The sequence below is a fragment of the Odontesthes bonariensis genome, chromosome 16 (assembly GCF_027942865.1).
Source record: "Odontesthes bonariensis isolate fOdoBon6 chromosome 16, fOdoBon6.hap1, whole genome shotgun sequence".
In the NCBI taxonomy this organism is placed as follows: Eukaryota; Metazoa; Chordata; class Actinopteri; order Atheriniformes; family Atherinopsidae; genus Odontesthes; species Odontesthes bonariensis.
In genome coordinates this window covers 8,699,389-8,724,194 of record NC_134521.1, presented here as the reverse complement: position 1 = coordinate 8,724,194, position 24,806 = coordinate 8,699,389, and the positions used below count along the sequence as shown (strand labels likewise).

The 24,806-nt window shown below is 43.8% G+C and overlaps 1 protein-coding gene across 1 annotated transcript; it reads right to left on the bottom strand.

Moving 5' to 3' along the window:
• Positions 1–3,954: 3,954 nt before the first annotated feature.
• On the bottom strand, positions 3,955–24,781 carry LOC142401918 (V-set and immunoglobulin domain-containing protein 10-like 2). The gene is made up of 14 exons (XM_075487371.1): positions 24,694–24,781; positions 23,823–24,098; positions 22,290–22,577; positions 21,943–22,200; positions 20,379–20,654; positions 14,600–14,875; positions 12,052–12,321; positions 11,701–11,955; positions 11,321–11,611; positions 9,424–9,777; positions 6,401–6,523; positions 6,306–6,330; positions 4,588–4,688; positions 3,955–4,415 (listed from the first exon to the last, which is right to left on the bottom strand). The coding sequence occupies exons 1-14, from the start codon at positions 24,779–24,781 to the stop codon at positions 4,306–4,308; spliced, it is 2,991 nt and encodes a 996-aa protein (XP_075343486.1). The 3' UTR covers positions 3,955–4,305.
• Between the last annotated feature and the right edge of the window lie 25 nt (positions 24,782–24,806).

Sequence of the window (24,806 nt, the reverse complement as noted above, 5' to 3'; positions counted from 1 at the left end):
GTGATGAAAAGGTAAAAATCTGTTATCACCTTTTCTCCCTTAACGGGGCTGTGTCTGTCCGTTGCTCCGAGTTCAGTTGGAGGCACTGACTTCATTAGACTGAGAGCAGGAAAAGGACGGAGGGTCACTAAACTGATTTAGGTTCAATTATTCATGCGTCCTCTCGGGCTCTCTTTCCCTCTTTCTGTGAGGTTAGAATAACACAGTGATACTGAGCTCATCCATTATACAACACAGGCACACGGGTTAGCCTTGTGCACACACCTGCACGTTCGCTTAAACCAGCCACGGCTGCATTAGACCAGATGAAGATGACGTTCCTCCTTTAGAGTTGAACAAAAGCAGCAAACAAACATGTTATAGTTCCTAAAAGCTGGATGTTTTGAAGCCAAAGTGGGATTTTTCCTCATGAAACACAGCATTTGGTTGATGAACTGAGCCTTAGACCAAACTAAGAAGTTTGGAAAACGGTACAATTTAAAGGCTTCTGCAGATTTCAACAGTCATCTTTGCAGCCGGCGTCACAGAGAATGCAGTCAAACCAGATGTAGTTAAACTTGGATTATCTTGCTATTTTAAGGTACGCGATAAACAAGACTCAGAATAAGCATGTTTATTTTGACTTTCAACCGAGTTATCTCGGGGTCTTAATCCGATCGCGAGTAACTCGATTCGACCCAATTTCTTGTCAGATTAAGGTGTCTACATGCACTTAATAACTCAATCTTATTGTAATTTAGCCAATTATCTGATCCTTTCTGTGCCATGTGACCCCACTGTTTCGACAGGCAGTTAGCTCAGCAAAGGACTCATTTGTATATTCATAGTAAAATGAGACAATGTCTTTAAGACTCTGGCTCTTTGGTTAAGAATTGAAACAGACTTAGAAATCTGGCATCTCACAATGATTCTGTGTTTCCTCAAGATGTTGCTTTGACCTCAGAACTCTGTGTGCCACCACGAAGAGACGTAAAGCTGCAGTTTCACTTAAGTTCTGTGTTTTGAATATTCCACACAGGAGTGATGAGTTTGTATGTTTAAGTGGGAGAAAGAGGAGGAGGCACTGTTAAGTGGATCCATGAGAATGTAACGTGAGATGTTTTTCATGAATGAATGAATGCAGGACGGAGATCAGTTTTCCTCGTGTGGCAAAGACGAATACGACCAATCCCGAGCAGAACCTAATATTCGTGTTGGAAAAAAGTCGAGAACTTTGATATATGAAATCAAATATTTAGGGCTGGGCGAGTTAGCTCATTATTATCGCGTTAACTCTGTAATTATTTAACGCCAATAAATATTTTATCCCGAATTAACGCAGTTTTTTAGAATTTTTATTCATTTATTTTTATTTTCTGGGTGGGCTTTTGTGCCTTTAATGGGTAGGAAAGTTCAGAGAGACAGGAAGCAGGGGGCAGAGAGAGGAGAAACGACATGCAGCACAGGGCCGTATGATGCGGCACTCGAACCATGGCCGACTGCAGCGAGGACTATAGCCTCTTGTACATGGGGCGCCTACTCAACTACGCCACAAACCACCCGTTTTATTATTTATTTTATAAATGTAAAAGTCTGTTGCTCACAGGCTTTTATTTTGTAAAAGTCTCTCTGAATGTTTTAAACTATAACCACCAAAACTCAGATTATCTTTCTTATTCTTCATTTATAATAAAGTTGTAATAAAGATGAGGAATTAAAACAAAATGACCCGCAGAGAACCTGCATATTATTCTAAAATGATGATGACTGACCTGCAGAACGAGCAGGTCAAGATGAACCCTAACCCAACGTCTACATCCCATCAAAGCAGCGGGAGTCCGGTGCACAGCCCAAGACAGAGCCAGCTCTCCCAACCAGCGTATTCAGAGTCTTCTTGTCCCCGTCTGTATTTCACCTAAAGATACACTGGATATGCTGAACCTGTTTTATTTGACTTCTTCTTTTCTATACCCTGTGAAAGCAAAATGTTTATTGTTACTTAAACTCTGCATCCAACCCCTTCCACAGCTTAACTTGACAAACAGTCATAAATTGTGACTATATTGTCTCAAACCAGAGGTGGAAAGAGTGCTGAAAATTTGTACTCAAGTACAAGTGGAAGTACTAGTGTTAAAAAAATACTTAAGTCAAAGTACAAAGTACTCTAGTACTTCAGTAGTACAGTCTCGATGTCAGTCGCAGTCGAATTATTGGCGGAAGGGAACATTTCCGCTATCGCGAAAAAGGACCGGAAATGCCGGGTTAAGCTAACTAAAATTTAACGTTTTAACGCAAAATTAGCTTTTTAGGAAAGATTAATGTGTTCTATAAATGTTCTAAATATTCTATAAACATGTCAAAGACAGTGAAGATGCCTTGTTGATGTGAGAGGTCAGAGGAGAATGGGCAGACTGGTTCCAGATGTTAGGAAGCAGAGGTGGAAACCTTTGGTGAAATAATTGGTGAGTAATCTTTGAAAATGAGGAAGGAACACTGTTTGATTCTGAGAGCATTTGTGCGTTAGTGGTCACCTTTGCTTCCATCATCGAGCCGTAAGGCAGCACAAGTCAGATTAAAGTTTATCTGGAGCACATTTAATGCACAGAACAATTCAAAGTGCTTTACAGAAAATAAAAGCATTTCAGCAGGGAGTGGAAGAAGCATTAAAAATACGTAAAAGAATATAAAGAGAAACAAATAAAATAATTTAAATTAATTTAAAAACAAGCAACAGTCCAGATAAGTTCAAAGATATCGTGCAGATTTCATGCATAGACACATGAGAAAAGAAATGTTTTTAACCTGGATTTAAAAATGTCTCCATTTGGTGAAAGTTTAATCTCCACTGGCAGTTTGTTCCACTTGTTTGCAGCATAACAGCTAAATGCTGCTTCTCCATGTTTAGTCTGGACTCTGGACTGGACCAGCTGACCTGAGTCCTTGGATCTAAGAGCTCTGCTGGGTTTATATTCTCTGAACAGATCACAGATTGTAAACTATCAGCAGGCTTTTAAAATCTATTCTGTGATAAAGATTTTAAAGCTGCTGTGATGTGTTCAGATCTCTTAGTCCGGGTTAAAGCTCCAGCAGCAGCGTTCTGGATGAGCTGCAGATGTTTAATGCTCTTTTTGGGAAGTCCAGTTAAAAGAGAGTAAAAAGCTGCCTTGGTGACAGCTTTGATGTGGCTGCTGAAAGTCAGATCTGAGTCTATCAACACTCCGAGGTTACCAACTTGGTCAGTGATTATAAGGTCCCGAGTCTCAAGATATTTACCAACGCTGACCCTCTTCTCTTTGCTACCAAACAGAATGATCTCAGTCTTGTCTTCATTTAATTGTAGAAAATTCTCTCTCATCCAGGTGTTTACTTCCTCCAGACACTGACACAGTACGTCTGCTGGGCTGCAGTCGTCATGGTGACAGAGACACATAAAGTTGTGTATCGTCTGCATAACTGTGATAATTGATGTTAAAGTTCTGCAATATCTGACCCAAAGGGAGCATATACAAGTTAAACCGAAGAGGTCCAAGAATTGACCCCTGGGGGACTCCACAAGTCATGGCCACTCGCTCAGATTCATAGCGGCCAATTGTAACAAAATAACTCCGGCCTTCTAAGTAGGACCTGAACCAGTTAAGGACCGCTCCAGAAAGTCCAACCCAGTTTTCCAGCCTGTGGAACAGGATTCTGTGATCTACAGTATCAAACGCAGCGCTGAGGTCCAACAGAACCAGGACTGAAACATTACCAGAATCAGTATTCAACCAAGATCATCATTCGCTTTTTTCAAACTCACCCGCATCACAATCCAAGTGTAAATCACTATAAATATCTCTGCTCTGTAACGAATGATAATGCACACATGAGAATAACCCGTAAAGCCTCTTAGTTCAGACAATAATCTTATTTAAGAAAAAAAAACAATAAAACAACATTTTCAGCAAATAGTTTAATGCATAAATCCATAGGTTCCTTATACTAATGCCTCAAATGACTATAATGACGAGAGGTTTCAGTGGAAAATACTTAATTAGAGCTTATAGATATACTATATGTTTCACTCAGGCAGATTTCAACCATTTAGATACTTTTCAAGCATTATGTCTTCCTGCTTTTTCTGTTGCTTAAAATAGAGAAAGTAAACTTTTCCAGAGTCATTGTCGCCACTTTCCAAAGAAATCCTGTTTAATTTCAAACTGCAATAACGATCACACCCTTCAAACATCCTACACCCCCCCCATCAAGCTTCATCACAAGACGTCTACTCTCCATAGAAACAAGGTGTTTGCCTTCTGGTCCACTGGCGCTTCGCAGAGATGATGGTGCTCATTCATCAGTGGGCGGAGCTTGGCTGTTAGAAATAGGGCTGGGGGTGATGGGGGTGATGGGGGCGGCACTCGGTGATGATGATGCCTGGGGTTCAGCCACAGTTGGACCTGAAAAAGGTTCAGAATCAAGTAAATGAGCAGTTAATAATTTCAGATCTGCTGTTGGTTGAAGTAGAAGACTCTTGTGTATGAGCAACAGATGGCTGAAACATCGGGGCAACATGCAGAGCCCTTTCTTTGGTTTGTAGGAATATATTTTTAAGATGTGATTTCATCTTGCCTGGACCGATCGATCCGCCGGCACCTTCTGTTCCCCCCTCTGACCGGCCGACCCCCTCATCCTCTGCAAAGTTGATGTTTTCCCTGGACTGGCTGTGCGGCCTGAAAGCACCGAAAAGGGATGGATCGTATGGATGATTAGTTGGTGCTTAACTAGGGCTGGGCAACGATTAAAATATTTAATCTAATTAATCACATGATTTCCCTGATTAATCACGATTAATCTCATTTGTACGCAAAATCCAAAAGTAGTGTATAGCTTTTAGCATTTAGTTTTATTTTAAATGTGCTGCCATATGAATGAAAGTGCCATAACATTTGTTGTGCAAACACACTTTTAACATCAGCATCTTTCTGTAGTTTTTATGTAGAAGCCTCGCTCCACTGTCTGTTTCCTTGAATGACTTGCTGCTATCAGTTGTGTGTTTTGCCTTTAAGTGATATTTTAGACTGGAACTACTACGCTGAGAAGACAAATGCAGTAGTTTTTTCAATTTAATTTTGAAATACGTGCTTTTATGTTGAAACAAGTAAAACTGGAAGTAGCGCCGGTTAGCTCCGTGAGCTTCACACCTGTAACGGTGATGTTACCTGCAAGTTTATTTTTATTTTATTACTCCATGCTTCGTGGTGTTTGCTGTAACTGTGTGAATGTGATGCATTCAACAGACTTTTACAATAATAATACCTGCGTTAACACGCGATAAAATATTTATCGGCGTTAAATAATTAACAAGTTAACGCGATAATAACGAGTTAACTCGCCCAGCCCTATTTCAACCAGAAAGTTTTCCAATTCTTACACTGGTTCAGCTGCTTGTTAGAGCTAACACCCAATCAGCTGGTCATGTGGTCGGAAACCCAATGCATTCAGAAGCATAGACTGTCATGAACATGGGGTTTGGTGCCATGTCTTTAGTTTTGTGTTTTAGTTTCTCATGCTTTGGTGGTCTTCAGTTTTCTAGTCCATGTTTAGTTAAGTTTTGCCATTTGCTTTGCCCTCACTTCCCCTGCCAGGTCATTAGTTTCATTCACGTCACCTGCACTCATTTTCATCAGCTGCACTCATCAGTCCCCACAGTACTTAGGTTCCCTGTTTCCTTTCAGTCATTGTGAGATCCTTCCGCCATGCACCTTCACGCCACGTCTTGTCTTGGCTTTCTGAGTTAAGTATTTATCCATGCCATGCTTAGTTGTTTGTTTAGCTCATCGTCCTGTTAATGTTTTAATTTATTCCACAGTTTAGGTTTCTTTGTTATCCGGCTCAGCCGCGCCTTTTGTTTAACATTTTGTTTTTGTGAATAAATCCCTGTTTGCTTTCATCCTCAAAGTCTGCATCTGCGTCCACCCCCCCCCCCCCCCCCCCCTAACATAGACATTAATATGAGGATTTTCTCAATATCACAAATTAGGAAGAAGGATCGTGAGTATTTAGTAATTCAGATTAACCATCCTGGTTGAATGACGACAACATTCCTAACATCAAAACTGATTTTCAGGTCAAATAATTCTGTGTAATTCTCAAAAAACCTCCAGTCAGCAGTCCAAAGAGTGCCTTTGGGATGTGGTGGAGTGAAAGAAATGCTCGCAAATCTATTGCAACTATGTGATGCTGAAATAGACCTGAAGAGTCCTGAGGAATGTTTCCAGAACTTTTTACAAACATCTGACTTGAAGAAACAGCAAAGTTCTGAGAGTAAAACGGGGTCAGATACTCACGAGCCAAACAGCATGTCGTGCAGTCCTGGAGGAAGAAACGCAAACATTAGCACATCATTTTTCAGTCGGTTTATTCACTTCTGTGTGGGACTCACGAGGATTGTTGTTGCGGTTGCGGATTATGTAGACGAACAGCAGCAATGTGGAAATGACAGCAAAGAGCATCCCACCTACAGCTGCTCCGATCACAGCAGGGTAGGCGTTTTTACGTAGTTCCACTGCAAAAAAAAGAGCCATCATAGTTAGACGTAGGAGAAAACCCCTAAACCTCTGACAGAACACGGCTGCTCCACGCAGTAGGTGCCTGAAGTTGTTCTGAGCTCATGTCAGTGCCAGGCCGGCCCGGAGTGGCTAATCGGGAGGACCGGGACAATTCCCTGTGGGCCGGTGTGATGTTGGGGCCGGTGTTCAGGCATGCTAGTGGGTTGATTACGTGGTGCTACCACCGTCCCTGGGCCGCCTCCACTGGCAGCTCTCGTGTTTTTGTTTTTGTTTGTTTAGCCGCTTTCGGACAGAGCAGTTCTAAGAATGGTCCTCCTCAAATTCCGTTCTAATAGCTGCCCTTCCCCAGGGGAACTGTTTCAGTTTGCATTCCCACATGAGTCGGGACCTGATAGGGACTGATGCGACGCAACCGTCTGCGACAGCGACGAGTTACTTTAGCGCCACATTCAACAACAAATCAAAACCCGCAAAAAGTAAGGAGAGAAGGAAAAAAAACACCACCAAGAAGCTAACATGGAGAGCAGGGAGGCCACCGTGTTCATGGTCTGCATGATGGTGATATGGTGCGTTCAGACCGGACGCGGTGTGAATTTTTCGCGCAACTTCATTACATACAAAGTCAATGCAAAGATGCGAATAGATGCAAATTCGAGCCGGCGGCGCGAATGATGCAAATTCCGCAGAGCGAATGACAAGACGCGAATTCGCGCGAGTTCAGAAAATCCAACAGCGAAATATTCACGTCACGACAGCCTATCAGCGTTGAGATTCTGGACGACAGGGACGTCATGCGTCCCGGGATCTTTTTAATTGATTTATCTGCCACTCACCGGAGACAGATGGACAGGCGCTCCGCAGCTGAAATGGAGTCGTGTCTGGGTCAGTGACATCATCCGGAGGTGCACTCAGCTCGAATGAATTTCACCGCCTTCTCCAGGAGTTGCGTCTGGATGACGGCCGCTTCCAGCGGTATTTCAGGCTCACCAGGACCCAGTTTGATGACCTGCTCAGGAGGATCGGTGCCGTGATCTCTCGGCAGGACACCAACCACAGGCGCTCCGCAGCTGAAATGGAGCGCCTGTAGTCGGACGAATCTCGGACTGCCACAGCAGGTAGAAGGACGCGATGGTACTTATATCAGCTATGGTTGATGAGAGAATGAAATGGATAGCCCCCTTGAGCGAAAATTCGCTCGTTGTTTACTCGCGCGAGTAAATTCAACTACACCCGCGGCAAAACTCGCGCGAGTGACGCGAAAATTCGCTCGGTGTATGGTCTGAACGCACCGATATTAATCATGGACGATCACATCAGGCGTCTAGCATGGAGGCTGGAAGAGCTCACAGAGAGAGTCAGGAGACGGAGGATGGAGCGCAGGCCATACTTTTTCATTTCATGAAGGAAGAAAGGAGAGCAGAGCGCCGCAGACAAAGGAGACCACGTGTCAGTTTAACTTATTAAACACGCGCAGGTTGTGTCTGTGTCGTTTGAGGAAACATTTCACCCGTGACAACATGACAAGGGGCGGAGCTACCAACCACCAAACACCTCCGTCAGATGTGTTCTATAGAACCATGAAAAGACCCGACCTCGGAGAAGGAGCTAAAATCGTTCCAGGAACTGAGGGCCGTGGTCCCGAGTTCCTGTATGTCCGAATGAGGGAAAAAACGGCCCTGTGGATTAAAAGGTTAAAGGAACTGCCAAAGGTTCCAACAGTCCGAATGCGGCTTTTGTTTGTTTTGTTTGGTTGTTTTTTTTGCAGACGCACCCTGGCGTAACACGTCAGTTCACTCAGTCAGTGGTGTTTGAAAGATGGAAAGTAGAAAGAGTCAGGGTGGTGCGGAGAAAGCCAGAATTAAAAAGAGGAAAGCTCTGGAAACAGACGCAGCTAAATATGCAAATATTGTCAACTTTTCCACTAAAACAAGCGGTTTGTAATGTCAAATGAGGTTCATTAATTATCAAATCAATGAATTGCGTGACGTTATATCATTTAAATAATAGTATGATGCGACACCACATTACTGGGAAACTTTGTCTTGTAGCCCATCAGAGTCAGAAGATGCAGCACCGAGCACCAGCCATGAGCCCACAGGTCCAGAGTGGGCAGGTGGGATTGAGTGAATATTATTAGAATAAATATAATGAAAAGTATGGTGTAGACCTGCTCTATGAAAAGTGCCCTGAGATGCTCGATGGTTCTACATTAATGAAACTGACCTGAATTGATCAGAAGGCTTTGTAAAAAAAAAGGGGAGATTTGTGCTGAGAATTATGACCATTTTTAATATTTTAGAAAAATACTCTAAATCACAAGGCTTTACAGAACAGTTCGCTATTGTAGGCTTAACATGTAAGGTGATAATTACGTGATTTTAATAACAAGTCGTGATCTAAAGTGGGCCGGCCTGAGGCATGGAACTCCAGGGCTGGAAATGAGTCCCACTCCGGCCCTGATGCCAGGCTTTGCAGTTTGACACGTATTAAAGAAACGTGACCTGACCTGTTCCATTATCCTGAAATGGAAAAGTTCCAGAGAGTCGGTGTGTCTCTTAACTTATAAATCTATAAGTTAAGACCCCCCCCCCACCTACAAGCTACACCACTCCCCCAGAAAATGAACGAGCTCCATGAATGTATTCCAGTCCTGAACAAAAAGGTCAATGAAGATTTTTTTAAGACCTACACAAGGTCATTTAGAGAAGGACGAATAAAGGAAGAGTTTGTGTCATTGTGTGTGTTTTTCCATCCACACGAATAGCAAAGCAAACCAAAAATAAAAGGCATACACTGACTTATCCCACCGTCAGTTTGATTAGACATTTGTGTAAAAGAAGGTCTTCAGGAGAAGCTCTCTCATGTGACCACAGCTTCCTCGGCTCACTGACTGTACCTGGAGACTCGGCTGCAGAGGCGTGTCCCAATGTGCGGTGGTTAACGGACGTGATGCGGAACTGGTAGGTGATGGTGGGTGTCAGCCCCCGCACTGTGTGGCTCCTGGCATCTGGATCCTGGATCAGGGCACGGTACCAGTCTTGGGAACCAGATCTTTCCTCTGTTCTTTCCTTTGAAGCATTGCTGCCTCCCCGCCTTCCCGGTCGTTCCGACACCCATCGGTGCTCCAGAAGGAAGCCTGTCCAACCTCCATCCTCCTCGCTCTCCACCTGCCACTCCAGCTCCACCTCGTTACGATGTTGGCTGATGTACGCGACTCTGACCAGGGTTGCATTGGGCGGCATGGGGTGCTCTGATTCAGGGACAAAACAAGCAGATTTTCAGATAACTTTTCCTCCGGATCAGCTGAGAGAAATGTACTGACAGCTATGGATCAGATTGCATTGAATCTGACCTAAGTTGTGAATTTTATTCTCTTATCAGAAACATGCAAACTATGACATTCCCAGCAGTCTCCTATGTGTTTTTTTTTGTTTTTTTTAAAGCACCGTTAGCATTTTAAGACACTGACCTATAGTAAATAGGGCTGGGCGAGTTAACTCGTTATTATTGCGCTAATTATTTAATGCCAATAAATATTTTATCGCGCATTAAAGCAGGGCTCAGTAATATGGGGTTTGTTTACCATGCAATACACACCCCAAAGTTGTAGGGGGAGCTCCGTAGAAAATAGGCGACAGTCTAGCCAGACTGTCGTAAACCCACCAGAGGCAATTTACGGTTTATTTTTCAAGACACTGGCAGAGAGTTGGAGAACTAGAGATGCTTAACTCGAATCTTTTGGGCAATCTGGGCTGATTTAATCATTTCGAGGAGGGGATTTGAGTTATAGGGACCACTTGAATCACTTGAGTCACTTATTTAAAAAAAACAAACAAAAAACTTTCTGCCATTTAGTGGCTATGCGCCTCGCCTTTTTTTTTGTCCCATTTATCAATTCATTTTGATAAATCAAAGAGCAGCCTACGGCTACAAGTTCATTAATTTATTTTTGTCAAGTAATAATTCAATGCCATTTTATCTGAAAGCCAGACACAACAGCTAGTGTGTGCATTTACACAGCGACAAATGTGGTAGCATTAGGTGAGGCAATGCTGAGTTTAGACCTACAAGTAAACAACATGGAATGATCTTGCCCTCCCTATATCACTAAATGATTATTTTTCAACAACTGTACAAGATGCATGAAGCCACGCTAACCGAGCCTGTAGCTGCCTGTTTTTAATTTATTTTATTATTGTAAAAGTCTGTAGCTGTCTGCTGTGGAACCGGAAAAGAAAGAAATCGGCGGATCCACCAAACATGGAGAAGGGTACGGAACTTTTACTCGGCCATTTTCATTTTAAAGTTCTTCCAGACGGCGGAGTCGACAGAACCAAAGTCATCTGTAAACACTGCCAAGTTGAATTGTCTTCTCATCGTAGTAGTTCCAGTCTAAAATATCACTTAAAGGCAAAACACACAACTGATAGCAGCAAGTCATTCAAGGAAACAGACAGTGGAGCGAGGCTTCTACATAAAAACTACAGAAAGATGCTGATGTTAAAAGTGTGTTTGCACAACAAATGTTATGGCACTTTCATTCATATGGCAGCACATTTAAAATGAAACTAAATGCTAAAGGCTATACACTACTTTTGGATTCATTTTTGGATTTTCCGTACAAATGCGATTAATCGTGATTAATCAGGGAAATCATGCGATTAATTAGATTAAACATTTGAATCGTTGCCCAGCCCTAATAGTAATGAATGCTTGGTATAGTATTTCTTAATGATGCTAATCTTATTAGCTTCCGACATCAGTTACAGATTAAAAAAAAGAAGGCTTCTTACTCTTGACCACCAAAGTGACGTTGATCTCAGCTCCTCCCACTGCGTTGGAGGTGGAGCACCTGTACTCGCCGCTGTCTTGCGTCTCACGTGCGTCCCTCACAGTCAGGTTGGCCCAGGCGGATGTGCTCAGCAGCAGGTACTTGGAGGTGTCTCGGACGTCGGCCCCCTGATTGTTGAACCAGGTGATGTCGTTGGTGGGGAGGAAGTTGGCTCTCAGGTTGCAGGTGAGCTGCACATCACTCCCCTCGTACACGGACACGACTCTGCGCTGCGTCAGCAACACGGGGGCCTCTGTGCGTGGGAATGTACATGTTAATGTTAATTAACCAACCAATCACACGTCCCGTTTGCTGCGCTGCGCGGTGAGAATGAGCACTGACCCAGCGTGAGTCTGCAGGTCTTAGTTTGGACCAGAGGGTGCTTAGCGTAGCAGGTGTAGGGCTTCCCACTGCGGGCGGAGCCGTAGCGGAGGACCAGGATGTTGGAGTTTTCCTCTCCACCTTTACTCAGGCCTCCGGGGCCCTCCCACCACACCAAGGCTTTCGGGGCCCCTCCATCCCAGGAGCAGGACAGCATCAGATACTCTTTGTTGTTCGTCACGTATGCGAAACACGCCGGCTCTGCGGGGGGAACATCTGGGGGAAGAGGAGCGAATGTGAGAGGCTGGTGAAGCGGTGAAAACAGAAAATGTCCTTTTGTTTTCTGATCTGCGTTCTGATCTGTGGGCTCACGTGTGCGCACGCTGCACTCTGCCTGCTGTCTCAGGGCAGGATGGGAGCCCTGGCATGTGAACAAGCTGCTGTTGGGAAACAGGCCTCCAGCAGGCAGCAGCATCTCTGCGCCTGTGAGGGGATGAGTTGGTTCTCCTGCCAGAACCGGGTCTCCGGTGCTCCAGTGGAGCAAAGGGGAGGGGAACCCACCAGGCCAGGAGCAGAGCAGCCTCAGAGAGGTGTGATTCAGAGCCGGCTCCACAGAGCAGGAGGGGGAGCCATCAGGGGGGTCTGTGGGAATATGATATGAGGCAGTGATGGGCAAAGCATTGGGGAACGACCTACCTGGTCTTCCTACTGCAGGCGTTTCTTCAAATTCACCTTCATTTTGATGTGCAGTACACTTGTAAAGTATGAAGTATCCTACATTCAATTATCAGAGATGTCCATTATAGGTCAATTATAGCCAGGCACAACCTTTCTTTCCACCGTTATGCAGACGATTTACAAATTTATCTACCATTGAAGCCAAATAGTAACAGTGATCAATGTTCTTTGTTTAATTGTATCACTGATATTAGGCAGCGGTTGGCCCAAAATTTTCTTCATTTAAATCAGAGATACTCATTATTCGCTGTATGTTATTTGAAAAAAATGTATAGTTATTGTTACCATATTGTTATAAGCTACTATGCGAGTGCGAGCCACCAATTGCTTGAGGAGCCGCATGTGGCTCGCACTCGCATAATAGCTTATAACAATATGGTAACAATAACAATACATTTTTTTCAAATAATGTACAGTGAATACTGCACAGTATTAAGTATTTTTATTAAGTATTAATTAAGGCTTAATGGTGTTTCCCTAAAGGGGGCTTTGTTAAACCTGGCAACGCAGCCCGCTTAAACCACCTGCACGCTAGCTCCTTTAGCCAGCGCGAGATGCAGGCACAATGGATCGGTTTTTAATTAAAAAAGGGCAAAAACCAGCACAAAAACCATGCTCATCTTGAATGTTGTTGTAATCATAGTGAGACAAACTACAAATACAACATGAAGAAAGTCAAGGACATGCATGCCAGCTTCCGCTCATCCCAGTATTAAGGTAGATGTGGTCTTAATTGAAAATGTATTGGCTGTGTTGTTTCTTTTTTTGTGGGATGTTTTATCTGTAGAAATGCAAAAGGGGACTCTAGTATGTTGTGATAAAAGTGGCTCTTCCCTTGATTTTGCTCTGCCAATGTGGCTCTTGTGAAAACAATAGTGAGTATCACTGCTTTAAACGATGACAGAACTGAATGCATGGTGTTTGGGGATACTGTGACGGCTGGCTTTGACACCTTGTCTTCAAAGCTTAGTTTAACTGTCAGAAATCTGGGAGTGACCTTTGACCTTTGATCTGAGGTCGGACAAACAAATGAACAATGTCGTCAGGACTAGTTTTTTCCAGTTGCGTCTCCTGGCCAAAGTTAAAATGTTTTTAAGTCGTCATGACCTTGAGAAAGCCATCCATGCCCTAATAAGTTCAAGATCAGACTATTGCAATGCACTTCATGTCGGCGTCTCCCAGTCTTCTCTCAGCCGCCTTCAGCTGGTGCAGAACGCTGCTGCCCGTCTTTTAACCAACACCAACAGACGTGTGCACATCACTCCTGTTCTTAACTCCCTCCATTGGCTTCCTGTCCTTTATAGAACTGATTTTAAACTTTTAATGTTTGTTTTTAAAGCTCTTAATGGCCTCGCCCCATCATATTTATCTGAGCTTTTAACAGTCCTGGTAGAGCTCTGAGGTCAACAGCTCAGTTTCTGCTGGAAGTGCCCAGGTCAGAATACAAACCCTGGGGTGAGCGAGCCTTTTCCCAAAGCTGCCCCCAGGCTCTGGAATAAGCCCCCCGTCCAGCTGCGTCTTATTTCTGACCTGGGCCTCTTCAGATCTAGGCTAAAAACCTACTTATTTAGGATGGCTTTTAATACCCAGTAGTATGACGACACTTTTATCTTATTTGATTTTGTTGTATTTTATTGCTTTCACTGTTCTTTTATTGTTTTTATTTGTTTTTACTTATTCTTCTCTTTATTTATTACCTGCTGTAAAGCACTTTGGTACACCGAAAGGATTGTCTGTAAAGGCCTGTATAAATGAAGTACATTTACATTTACATATATGTAACACTACCTCATGGACAAAGTCTCATCAACACCAGCAAAAGAATCACGAATCAGTTCCTTCCTCCAGGGCCACATTTTTGCCACATTTTGCCCCATTTTTCCACGCATTCACATGTTTGCCTCTCCGTGAAAGTTTTGAGCAACGACGAACATGAACACAAACAGTCGCTTTAATTGGAAGCAATAAAAGAGGAACAAACACACACAGAATCAGAGAAGCTGAAGCTTGTTCAGGATTGGTTCCTGGAGTCATTGGGACTCCTGAAAGCGCCTTTGCTGCTCTTTAATTGTCCTAAACCAGAGCACTGATGGCTGATTTTGCTCATGGTGCATCTGGTGACAAACCGAAAAGCACAGGGACAGAGGAGCAGGAGAGCCTAAAAGTCAGAGGTCACACTCACAGTAAACAGTCAGGCTGATGGTCTTTCTGGAGCGGGTGTTCAGGTAGGAGTTCTGTGCCAGGCAGGCGTAGTCGCCAGCGTGCACTCGCAGGATCTTTGTGATGCTGAAGTGTGGCCCAGTGTACACCTGGGAGTTGTTGTAGAACCAGACGTACTGGCTGGCTGGACTGGACTGAGCTTGGCACGACAAAGAGACGGTCTCCGTCTCCAGAGCGGAGTATCCTCGCTCTGTCAAACTGTACGGAGTCACATCCACCTGAGGAGCATCTGGACCGACTGAGGAGAAAGGACACAATCCAGATGTGAAGGTCAGAAACATGCTCACATCAGCCAAAGGGTTTAAATCTGGGTGCATCCTGCTCTGTGCTGACGCATTCTCACATCATCCAGACAGTGTGTTACAGCAGATCACATATTCAATTTCATAGAGCTGACTGTTCCTTGGGAGGAATTAGTAGCTGAAGCATATAAAGGGAAAAGGTTAGATATGTGGAGTTGAGGGCAGAAGCAGAGCAGCGAGGATGGAAAGTTAGGATCTGTCCAGTGAAAGTAGGATGTAGAGGATTTGTTGCAAAGTCTGTTGTCTCATTGTTGAGGGAGCTGGGTGTAAGTGGACAGAGTGTGAGGAAAATAGTGAAGGAAGTATCAGATGAGGCAGTAAAGTCCAGTCAGTGGATTTGGATTAGAAGAAGCAATAGCAGCTGGGGGCCAGCAGGGGGAGCACTTAGGGTAAACATTTGGAAGAAGCAAGGAAGAAATTTCAGGATATTTAAGTGGAGAGTGTGGCCCATGTGAGCCTTTTGAAACCAGGTGGCCATTTTGGGTGAGTTGGCCTGTATGGCCTTTTTAGTGATTTTTTAGGGACTGTTTAGATGAGTTTGTCTGCTGAATCTGCTAGTGTGTCTTGTCCTGCCTCCACCTCTGGCACCGTCTATACTTTCATTACCCCCTACCCGAACCAGGGTTTGTATCCCCACCCCGATGTGACTGGTGTGCAGTTGGTGAGAGGCTGGGGGAGCTGGTGGTTATGTAAAGAAAAGATGGTTGTTGTGGTGTGAGGAGCAGTGCTGCCTGGCATTAGGGGGGTAACTCTGGGACCCCAGTGTTCACTCTCTAGCCTCCTGGAGGTGTCATGGGCCCAACTAGACGAAACACTGATGAAAGGAGGTTCCCACCTGATTACCCCAATGACATGTTGGTCAGCACTGCTCACTGATCTGACATGATCAGTGATGTGTTCAGGGTCCCTGCTATAGAAGTCCGATTACTGACAACTGTTCTGAGAACAAGCTGGGACCCAATAGGATTCCTGTATTAATTAGTAAAAGAAGGAATCGAAAACAGTCAACATGCTGGGTGAATCTATCTAATCTGTTAACGGTATCACGTACAACTCAGAATACAACAGAGACCAGTGTAAACTCCACAAAGCTAGCCTTACTTGATATTAGATCTCTGTCCAATAAGTCACTGTTAGTTAATGACTTCATAATTTCACACAATTTAGATTTTCTTTTTCTGACAGAAACATGGTTAACAGAGAGCACAAGTGCTACTGTTCTTAATGAAGCAGCCCCCCCAAACTTTAGTTTTATGGATAAATGCCGAAATGGGAGGAAAGGTGGGAGAGAAGCTGCCTTATTTAAAGATACATTCCAGTGTAAAGAGATCTCATTTGGTGAATTCACTTCTTTTGAATATCTTACTTTTATTTTAAAGGGTGTTCCTAAGGTGCCATTTATACTAATCTGTTTCTATATCGTTTCTATCGCGGATGCACTGTCCATTTACATTAAAATACTCGAATACGACTTCATAGGTGGAAGGATTCAAAGACGCCGGAGCCCACGTAAGCATTCGCATACGATGCTGATTTTAGCAGTTGTAAACGGTGAGAAACGGGGATCCGCAATGCTGAGCTCTCGCTACTGCGGACGTACTCCTCCCTGATTTGCTAGGCTGGTATCGTTGGTCATGTGACTTGAGTGCTGGGAAACTAAAAACAAACAGGCGTGCTTCACTTCAGTTACACACTTCCTTTCTATTCGTGTCATCGAGAAGAATATGGAAATTATGGACAACCACGATCAGCATGGGAGCCTGCTCCATGTCCTACTGCTGGTAGTACGCTGTGCACAACAATACGTGGCAAGGAGGCGCCAGATTCAACAAGCTTTTATGATGAGAACCCAGCCACTGCAGCAACGCAAGCCGTACATGGAGCGCCGCTTTTGGGTTAGACCGGGAAGAAGCAGCGCATGGTGGGACAATTTCGTAAACCAAGTTGTTGTCGCCGAAGAATAAATAATAAAGTATAATAAATAATAAAGCAAGGGCGATCATGTGATGTGATGGCTGATTAGTCATGTGACTAGCGAATCAGCCGATCCCCGTTTCAGCAACTTTGTGTGTAAATGTAAATAGTTTGTAAGACGCCGACACGAAGAAATGGTGAAATGAATTAATGTAAACAGAGCCTCAAATCCTGTTCTTAATCATTTACAGATCTCCAGGATACTGTGCAAGTTTTGTGGATGATTTTTCTGAATTATTGTCTGTTATTTCGACTGATTTTAACCATTTTATCTTGACCGGGGATTTTAACGTTCACATAGATAATATGACGGATGGTAATGCCAAAGAATTTTCTTCTGTGCTGGACATGTTTGTTTTGTGGCAACATGTAACAGAACCAACCCACCTTCGAGGTCACATTCTGGACCTGGTCATTTCTAAAGGTGTTGATATTTCTTCTGTTGTGGTTATTGATTTGGCCTTGTCTGACCATTTTTGGATTTTATTTGATTTACATATAACTCAGAATGTTCAAACAACCAGCTTCTCAGTTAAGAAGAGGTACATCAATGAGAACACAAGTGCTCAGTTTAGGGAGGCCACAGCTATGTTACCAACAATGAGCGCAGAGTCGGTTGAAGGACAGCTGGATCATTTTAACTTGAAAATGTTGAATGTAATGGAAGCTGTTGCACCGATAAGAATCAAGAGCACCTTGATCAAACAGAAAACCCCATGGAGAAACACCACTACGGTCAAAAACCTGAAAAGAGAATGCAGGAAAGCTGAACGTAAATGGAGGAAAACAAAGCTTCAGATTCACTATAAGCTGTACAAACAAAGCCTGCGTAGTTATAACAATGAGCTGTGCAAGGCCAGACAGCTGCATTTATCTGAAATGATTAATAAGAATGTCAACAATTCTCGAACTCTGTTTGCTATGGTTGAAAAACTCACAAATCCTCCTAAACAGTCAAACCCAGACCTCCTCTCCACTGAGAAATGCAACGAATTTGCCAACTTTTTTAGCCAAAAAATCAAAACGATTAGACACAACATTCACGCAACACAGACAAACAAGAAACCTAATCTGTGTCTAAAACCCAGGAATAACTCTGACGTTATGTCACAATTTAATATTGTTGATTTAAAAATCCTAGAGGAAGGGGCGGTCCGTGGCGTAGTGGGTTAAGCAGCCGCCCCATGTACAGAGGCTACAGTCCTCGCTGCGGCTGGCCCGGGTTTGAGTCCCGCACCGAGCGGCCCTTTGCTGCATGTCTTCCCCCTCTCTCTGCCCCCTGCTTCCTGTCTCTCTCTCCAACTGTCTATTGATTAAAGGCATAAAAAGCCCTAAAAAAAAATCCTAGAGGAAACAGTTCGGCATCTGAAATCAACAACTTGTTCTCTGGACATAATACCATCCGACTTTTTAAAAACTGTTTTTACCTCAGTAGAAAGTGATCTCCTACGAATAGTTAACAGCTCACTGGCATCAGGCATTTTTCCCAAATCACTAAAGACAGCTGCCATTAAGCCACTCCTAAAGAAGAGAACTCTAGATGCCTCTATGATGAACAACTACAGACCTGTCTCTAATCTCTCTTTTATATCCAAGATTATTGAGAAAGTTGTACAGTATTTAACCAGCTCAACAACTTTCTGAATGAAAGTGGAAGTCTTGATAACTTTCAATCAGGCTTCAGACGTCATCACAGCACTGAAACAGCTCTGGTCAAAGTGTTAAACGACATCAGGTTGAATACTGATTCTGGTAATGTTTCAGTCCTGGTTCTGTTGGACCTCAGCGCTGCGTTTGATACTGTAGATCACAGAATCCTGTTGCACAGGCTGGAAAACTGGGTTGGACTTTCTGGAGCGGTCCTTAACTGGTTCAGGTCCTACTTAGAAGGCCGGAGTTATTTTGTTACAATTGGCAGCTATGAATCTGAGCGAGTGGCCATGACTTGTGGAGTCCCCCAGGGGTCAATTCTTGGACCTCTTCTGTTTAACTTGTATATGCTCCCTTTGGGTCAGATATTGCAGAATTTTAACATCAATTATCACAGTTATGCAGACGATACACAACTTTATGTGTCTCTGTCACCATGGCGACTGCAGCCCAGCAGACGTACTGTGTCAGTGTCTGGAGGAAGTAAACACCTGGATGAGAGATAATTTTCTACAATTAAATGAAGACAAAACTGAGATCATTCTGTTTGGGAGCAAAGAGAAGAGGGTCAGCGTTGGTAAATATGTTGAGACTCGGGACCTTACAATCACTGACCAAGTTCGTAACCTCGGAGTGTTGATAGACTCAGATCTGACTTTCAGCAGCCACATCAAAGCTGTCACCAAGGCAGCTTTTTACCATCTCAGAAACATCAACAGAATTAAAGGTTTCCTCTCCCAAAAAGACCAGGAGAAACTCATCCATGCATTCATCTCCAGTAGACTCCATCACTGTAACGCTCTTTTAACTGGACTTCCCAAAAAGAGCATTAAACATCTGCAGCTCATCCAGAACGCTGCTGCTGGAGTTTTAACCCGGACTAAGAGATCTGAACACATCACAGCAGCTTTAAAATCTTTACTCTGGCTTCCAGTCAGTCACAGAATAGATTTTAAAAGCCTGCTGATGGTTTACATCTGTGATCTGTTCAGAGAATATAAAGCCAGCAGAGCTCTTAGATCCAAGGACTCAGGTCAGCTGGTCCAGTCCAGAGTCCAGACTAAACATGGAGAAGCAGCATTTAGCTGTTATGCTGCAAACAAGTGGAACAAACTGCCAGTGGAGATTAAACTTTCACCAAATGTAGACATTTTTAAATCCAGGTTAAAAACATTTCTTTTCTCATGTGTCTATGCATTAAATCTGCACGATATCTTTGAACTTATCTGGACTGTTGCTTGTTTTTAAATTCATTTAAATTATTTTATTTGTTTCTCTTTATATTCTTTTATGTATTTTTAATGCTTCTTACACTCCCTGCTGCAATGCTTTTATTTTATGTAAAGTACTTTGAATTGTTTTGCACATGAAACGTGCTATGCAAATAAATTTGATTTGATTTGATTTGACTGATCTATATTATAGGGAATTATTCACTGAGTCTGGTCCATTTTTTCTTTAGCACGTTTCTTGTGTTTACCTTAAATCACACGCAAATAACCTCCAACATGTTATTATCAAAGCTGTCTATTATCAAATCCTGTTTGAGCTTTCTGTGGTATCCAAACAGAAGCTTCCAGTTTGTGACTTTGTTTGTCTGTTGTTACACAAACAAACACAGCATAAAAAAAGTAATGCAGTTTGTTCTTCGGACCTTTGGAGCGCAGGGCCGTCCACAGAAACTGGAATTATAATAAAAAGACAAATCAATATAACTCCAATAATCTAACAAAGACATCCCAGCGTTACGTTGCTGTCAAATCATTAAACTCCTGGATCGACCACAGAAAAGCCCGGTGATATATGACTGCTTACAGATGACGTCCAGCCGCAGCTGCTCGGAGCTCTCGCTGTTGATGGCGTTCCCGGCCACACAGCGGTACCGGCCCGCATGCTTTCGGTCCACGCTGGTGATGGTGATGACGGTGCTGTTGCCCCGTGAAAGAGTTGTGACGGTGCCACTGCGAGCTTCATGCTGCCACACGTACTGGATGGGCTCAGTCCCATTTTCCACTCTGCAGTGCATCCGCAGGGTGGATCCTTCCACTGGAGACGCATCACTCAGCAGGAGGTCCGGCTTACTGACGGGAACTGCACCAGAGACACACATGCAGGGGTGTTTAATGCAGCTGGGGGTCTGCTGGATACAACATGGCTGACAGATACACGGGAGTTGTTAGGAGTTAGCTTCTGTAATATTCTCATCTGAAGATAAGGGAATCAGCCATTAGGATTTGTAGTTGAAATGAATATTTCATTTAACAGAGCCATGCTTCTGGCTGCTCCCTTATCTTTAGTGGACAGATGAGAGATATCTATAGGTTGGGGTTGAATAATCTAAAAAAGATCTTTATATTTATGCAGGTTTTTCTTGTTTTAGGTACAGAAGCCCAGAGCCCATAAACTTTTTTTCTGATGGTTTTCTCGAGATAACGAGTTAATTTACCGATGGTTTTCGAGGCCACTTTTTCTCCCCAGTCTGCCCCTTTTTATATGTGTTTTATGTGTTTGCAATTTGTTTGTCTTGTTGAGATAACTTTCATATCAGCCCGCCTCATTTAAAGACATGGCCGGCTCGACTGCAGCTCAACAGGCATTTACACCTCAGTGATCCTGCTGATGTAGTCGACTTCATCAGTGACCAGCTGAGGGGACCAGGTCGTCTCCATGGTTACCCAATGATGCACGAGAGGTGCCGTTATCGTTTTCTCGAGATAACGAGATAAATAACTCTTTATCTCGAGAAAACTAAATGCTTGTCACACCAGCGGGATTTGCTTTGTGCTTTTTCACAGCAGAATTGTTACACAAACGCTCCACATTCCATGTTTGATTCATAAGCTACTTTAATCAGTTTTCAATGAAAGGGGGTACTCCTTTGCCAGAAATACATATAAACACATGTAAACAGGGGCGGACTGGGGAGAGAAAGTGGCCTCGAAAACTATCTGTAAATTAATTCGTTATCTCGAGAAAACGATCAGAAAAAAGTTTATAACCACGTCCGCTCTGGGCTTCCATATTCATGTTTGTTTCACATTTTAAAATGCGTTGCATGTTTATCGCTGTATGATGATTCTTTCCAATGGAGGATACTATTGACCTTTCAGAATCACTTTTCAGCAGCTACATTTAAAGGATCTTCATCAAAGGCAATGTTCCCCGTACATGTAGAAAAATAAAATGTATGCTTCCTGCTTGGATTTGAACAACAGAGCGATGGTTCACCTGACTGCAGGTAAGCTCCACATCACCACCCTCACCCTTTAGGTGCATCTGGATCTGATGATTTATAGATTCTAAATGCATGAAATTCCCGAGTTATTTCCTTTATTGTATCTTTTGCTTGTTGGACTGCATGGTGAGAATGAGCACTGACCCAGAGTGAGTCTGCAGCTCTTCGTTTGGACCAGAAGTGGGTGTCTCGCGTAGCAGACGTAAGGCTTCCCAAAGTGGAAAGTGCCATAGCTGAGGCTCAGGATGCTGGTTTGTTCCTCCCCATCTTTAGTTTGGCCATTGGGGCCCTCCCACCACACCACAGCCTTCGGGGCCCCTCCATCCCAGGAGCAGGACAGCCTCAGATACTGTTTGTCCTCTGTCACATTAGCAAAACAGACCAGCTGTGCAGGGGGAACATCTGGTGTAGAAATAAAGCACGACAGGCTCAGAAAACAAAGTCTCCATCCTTTTCTTATTTTCACAGTTTGTTGTGGTGTATTCACTCACATGTGCGCGTGCTGCACTCTGCCTGCTGTCTCAGGGCAGGATGGGAGCCCTGGCATGTAAACAAGCTGCTGTTGGGAACCAGGCCTCCAGAGGGCAGCAAGATATTTGTGCTGGTGAGCAGATTTGTTTGCTGTCCTGTGTTGACCTGTTCTTGCCCTGCATGTATCATGTTGCCGGTCCAGTGGAGCGAAGGGGAGGGGAACCCACCAGGCCAGGAGCAGAGCAGCCTCAGAGAGGTGTGATTCAGAGCCGGCTCCACAGAGCAGGAGGGGGAGCCATCAGGGGGGTCTGCAGAGAGAAGGCATGGAGCAGCTGAAAAAGGGCCCGGAGGAAAAGTCCTGGGTGCATACTCACTGTTGCAGCCTACGCTGCTCATTTTGAATGCATGAATTACTAAAATCTGTTTTACTCAAAGGATAAAAAGCACTTAAAGGGATAGTTCGCCTCTTTTGACATGAAGCTGTATGACATCCCATATTAGCAATATCATTTATGAACATTTTCTTACCCCCTGCTGCGTCCTGTGAGCAGAGTTCCAGCCTCGTTTTGGTGTTGATGAAGGTAGTCCGGCTAGTTGGCTGGGGTTTAAAAAATAAAGCGTTTTGCTTCTCAAAACAATATCCGTTCAAAAGAGTAATACATTTGCATCACAAAATCGTTGTCCAGGAAAAAGTCACACCTCACATGGCTTGGCCCTATTTTCTCTCCCTTTGTATCACTGCCTGCTGTGTAGACCGTGCAGACCGAAGTGAAGACTGTGCAGTCCCCTGCTTCCGAGCAGTAAACACCGTAACAGGCGCGGCTGTCGGTCTGACTTTTTCCTGGAGAACGATTTTGTGATGCAAATGTATTACTCTTGAACGCATATTGTTTTGAGAAGCAAAACGCTTTATTTTTTAAACCCCAGACAACTAGCCGGACTACCTTCATCAACACCAAAACGAGGCTGGATCTTGGCTCACAGGACGCAGCAGGGGGTAAGAAAATGTTCATAAATGATTTTACTGATATTGGGATGTCATACAGCTTCATGTCAAAAGAGGCGAACTATCCCTTTAAACTTCAGTCAATGTGTAATGAGGATTGTTCTGGCTACAATAAGAAAAATAATAATAATAAAATGGTAAAACTCATCTGAATATCCTGGCAACTGATGGAGGACAGCACTCAACCTGAGGGCAGCTGCTGTGTAACAGCTGATCTAATTGTCCCGTAACACACGTTTGTGGACAAACTTTGTCTTCTGGACTTCTTGGACTCTGGTTTAATCTCTTTAGTTCTAGTTTAATTTTGAAATAGCTGAGCAATCTGCAGCAGATTTAGTGAATAAAATCTTAAAAAGTGTCTGTGACTTCACAACAAAAATCTGCAGAGATGGCATTGTGTGCCTGCTGATGGAACACGCTGCTGATGCTCTCCTGCATGGCTGTGATGAACTCTTCTCACTGTAATCTGTGTGTTACCGCAGTACGAATGTACGTTCATCAGCTTTGAACTCAGAGAAATTCAGAGAGAGATTTGAGTCCCACTCACAGTAAACAGTCAGGCTGATGGTCTTTCTGGAGCTGGTGTTCAGGTAGGAGTTCTGGGCCAGGCAGGCGTAGTCTCCAGTGTGCACGCGCAGGATCTTTGTGATGCTGAAGTGCGGCCCGGTGTGCACCTGGGAGTCGTTGTAGAACCAGACGTACCGGCTGGCTGGACTGGACTGAGCTTGGCACGACAAAGAGACGTTCTCTGTCTCCAGAGCGGAGTATCCTCGCTCTGTCAAACTGTACGGAGTCACATCCACCTGAGGAGCATCTGGACCGACTGAGGAGAAAGGACACAATCCAGATGTGTTACGCACACAGCAAACAACGCTCAGCATAGTGGGTTCCGAACCAGGATTCAGCGCAAACAGGAAACAGGAAAAGGAGGCAGAGAGTATTCTTATATGGTCCGAGCAGCTTCTTTTAGTTTCCTTTGAGCTCGACCGCCTCCTGATTGAAATGTCTGGTTCCTTAGTTTCTGAGTGACCAACAGCTGGGCCTCTCTGCAGGCATCCTCAGTGGTACCTGCAGTTATGTGTCTGTGATTCCCCCTCAGACGGCTGGATCTCATCTGTTAGGAAGCCAAGCTGGGAATATCACAGGAAATCTTCAAATGCTAACAGAAGAGAGAGGTTGGAGGAGGAAATCCATCCACTCTGCACTCCCGCTTTATCTGGTTCAGGCTTGAGCCCAAATTAAAGTCTCACTCCAGAATCCTGTCATTCATGAAACATGAAACATCTGTCAATATGACAATATAGTCTCAAAACTGTGAAGTATTAACATTTTATCGTGCATATTCGTGCCACTGTTTACCTTTTTATACCTAATCCCAACCATGTGACCCTAATTATTATTTAAAACTCTCTCAGTACCTCCAGCTGTGTCCTGTATCCTGCTCGGGGAGGACTGCAACCTTAAGTAGTTGGAGGGTGTTTGATGGTTTATGGTTTTAAATTTCATCAATTTAAAAAAAGCACTCTGTAAT

Coding starts and splice junctions, on each gene's coding strand:
- LOC142401918 (XM_075487371.1), bottom strand. CDS start 24,781: ATGAAATTTAAAACCATAAACCATCAAACACCCTCCAACTACTTAAGG. Junction 20,655..21,942: donor GAGCTGCAGACTCACTCTGG/GTCAGTGCTCAT, acceptor TCTCTGGTGCAG/TTCCCGTCAGTAAGCCGGAC. Junction 6,331..6,400: donor CAACCGCAACAACAATCCTC/GTGAGTCCCACA, acceptor TTCTTCCTCCAG/GACTGCACGACATGCTGTTT.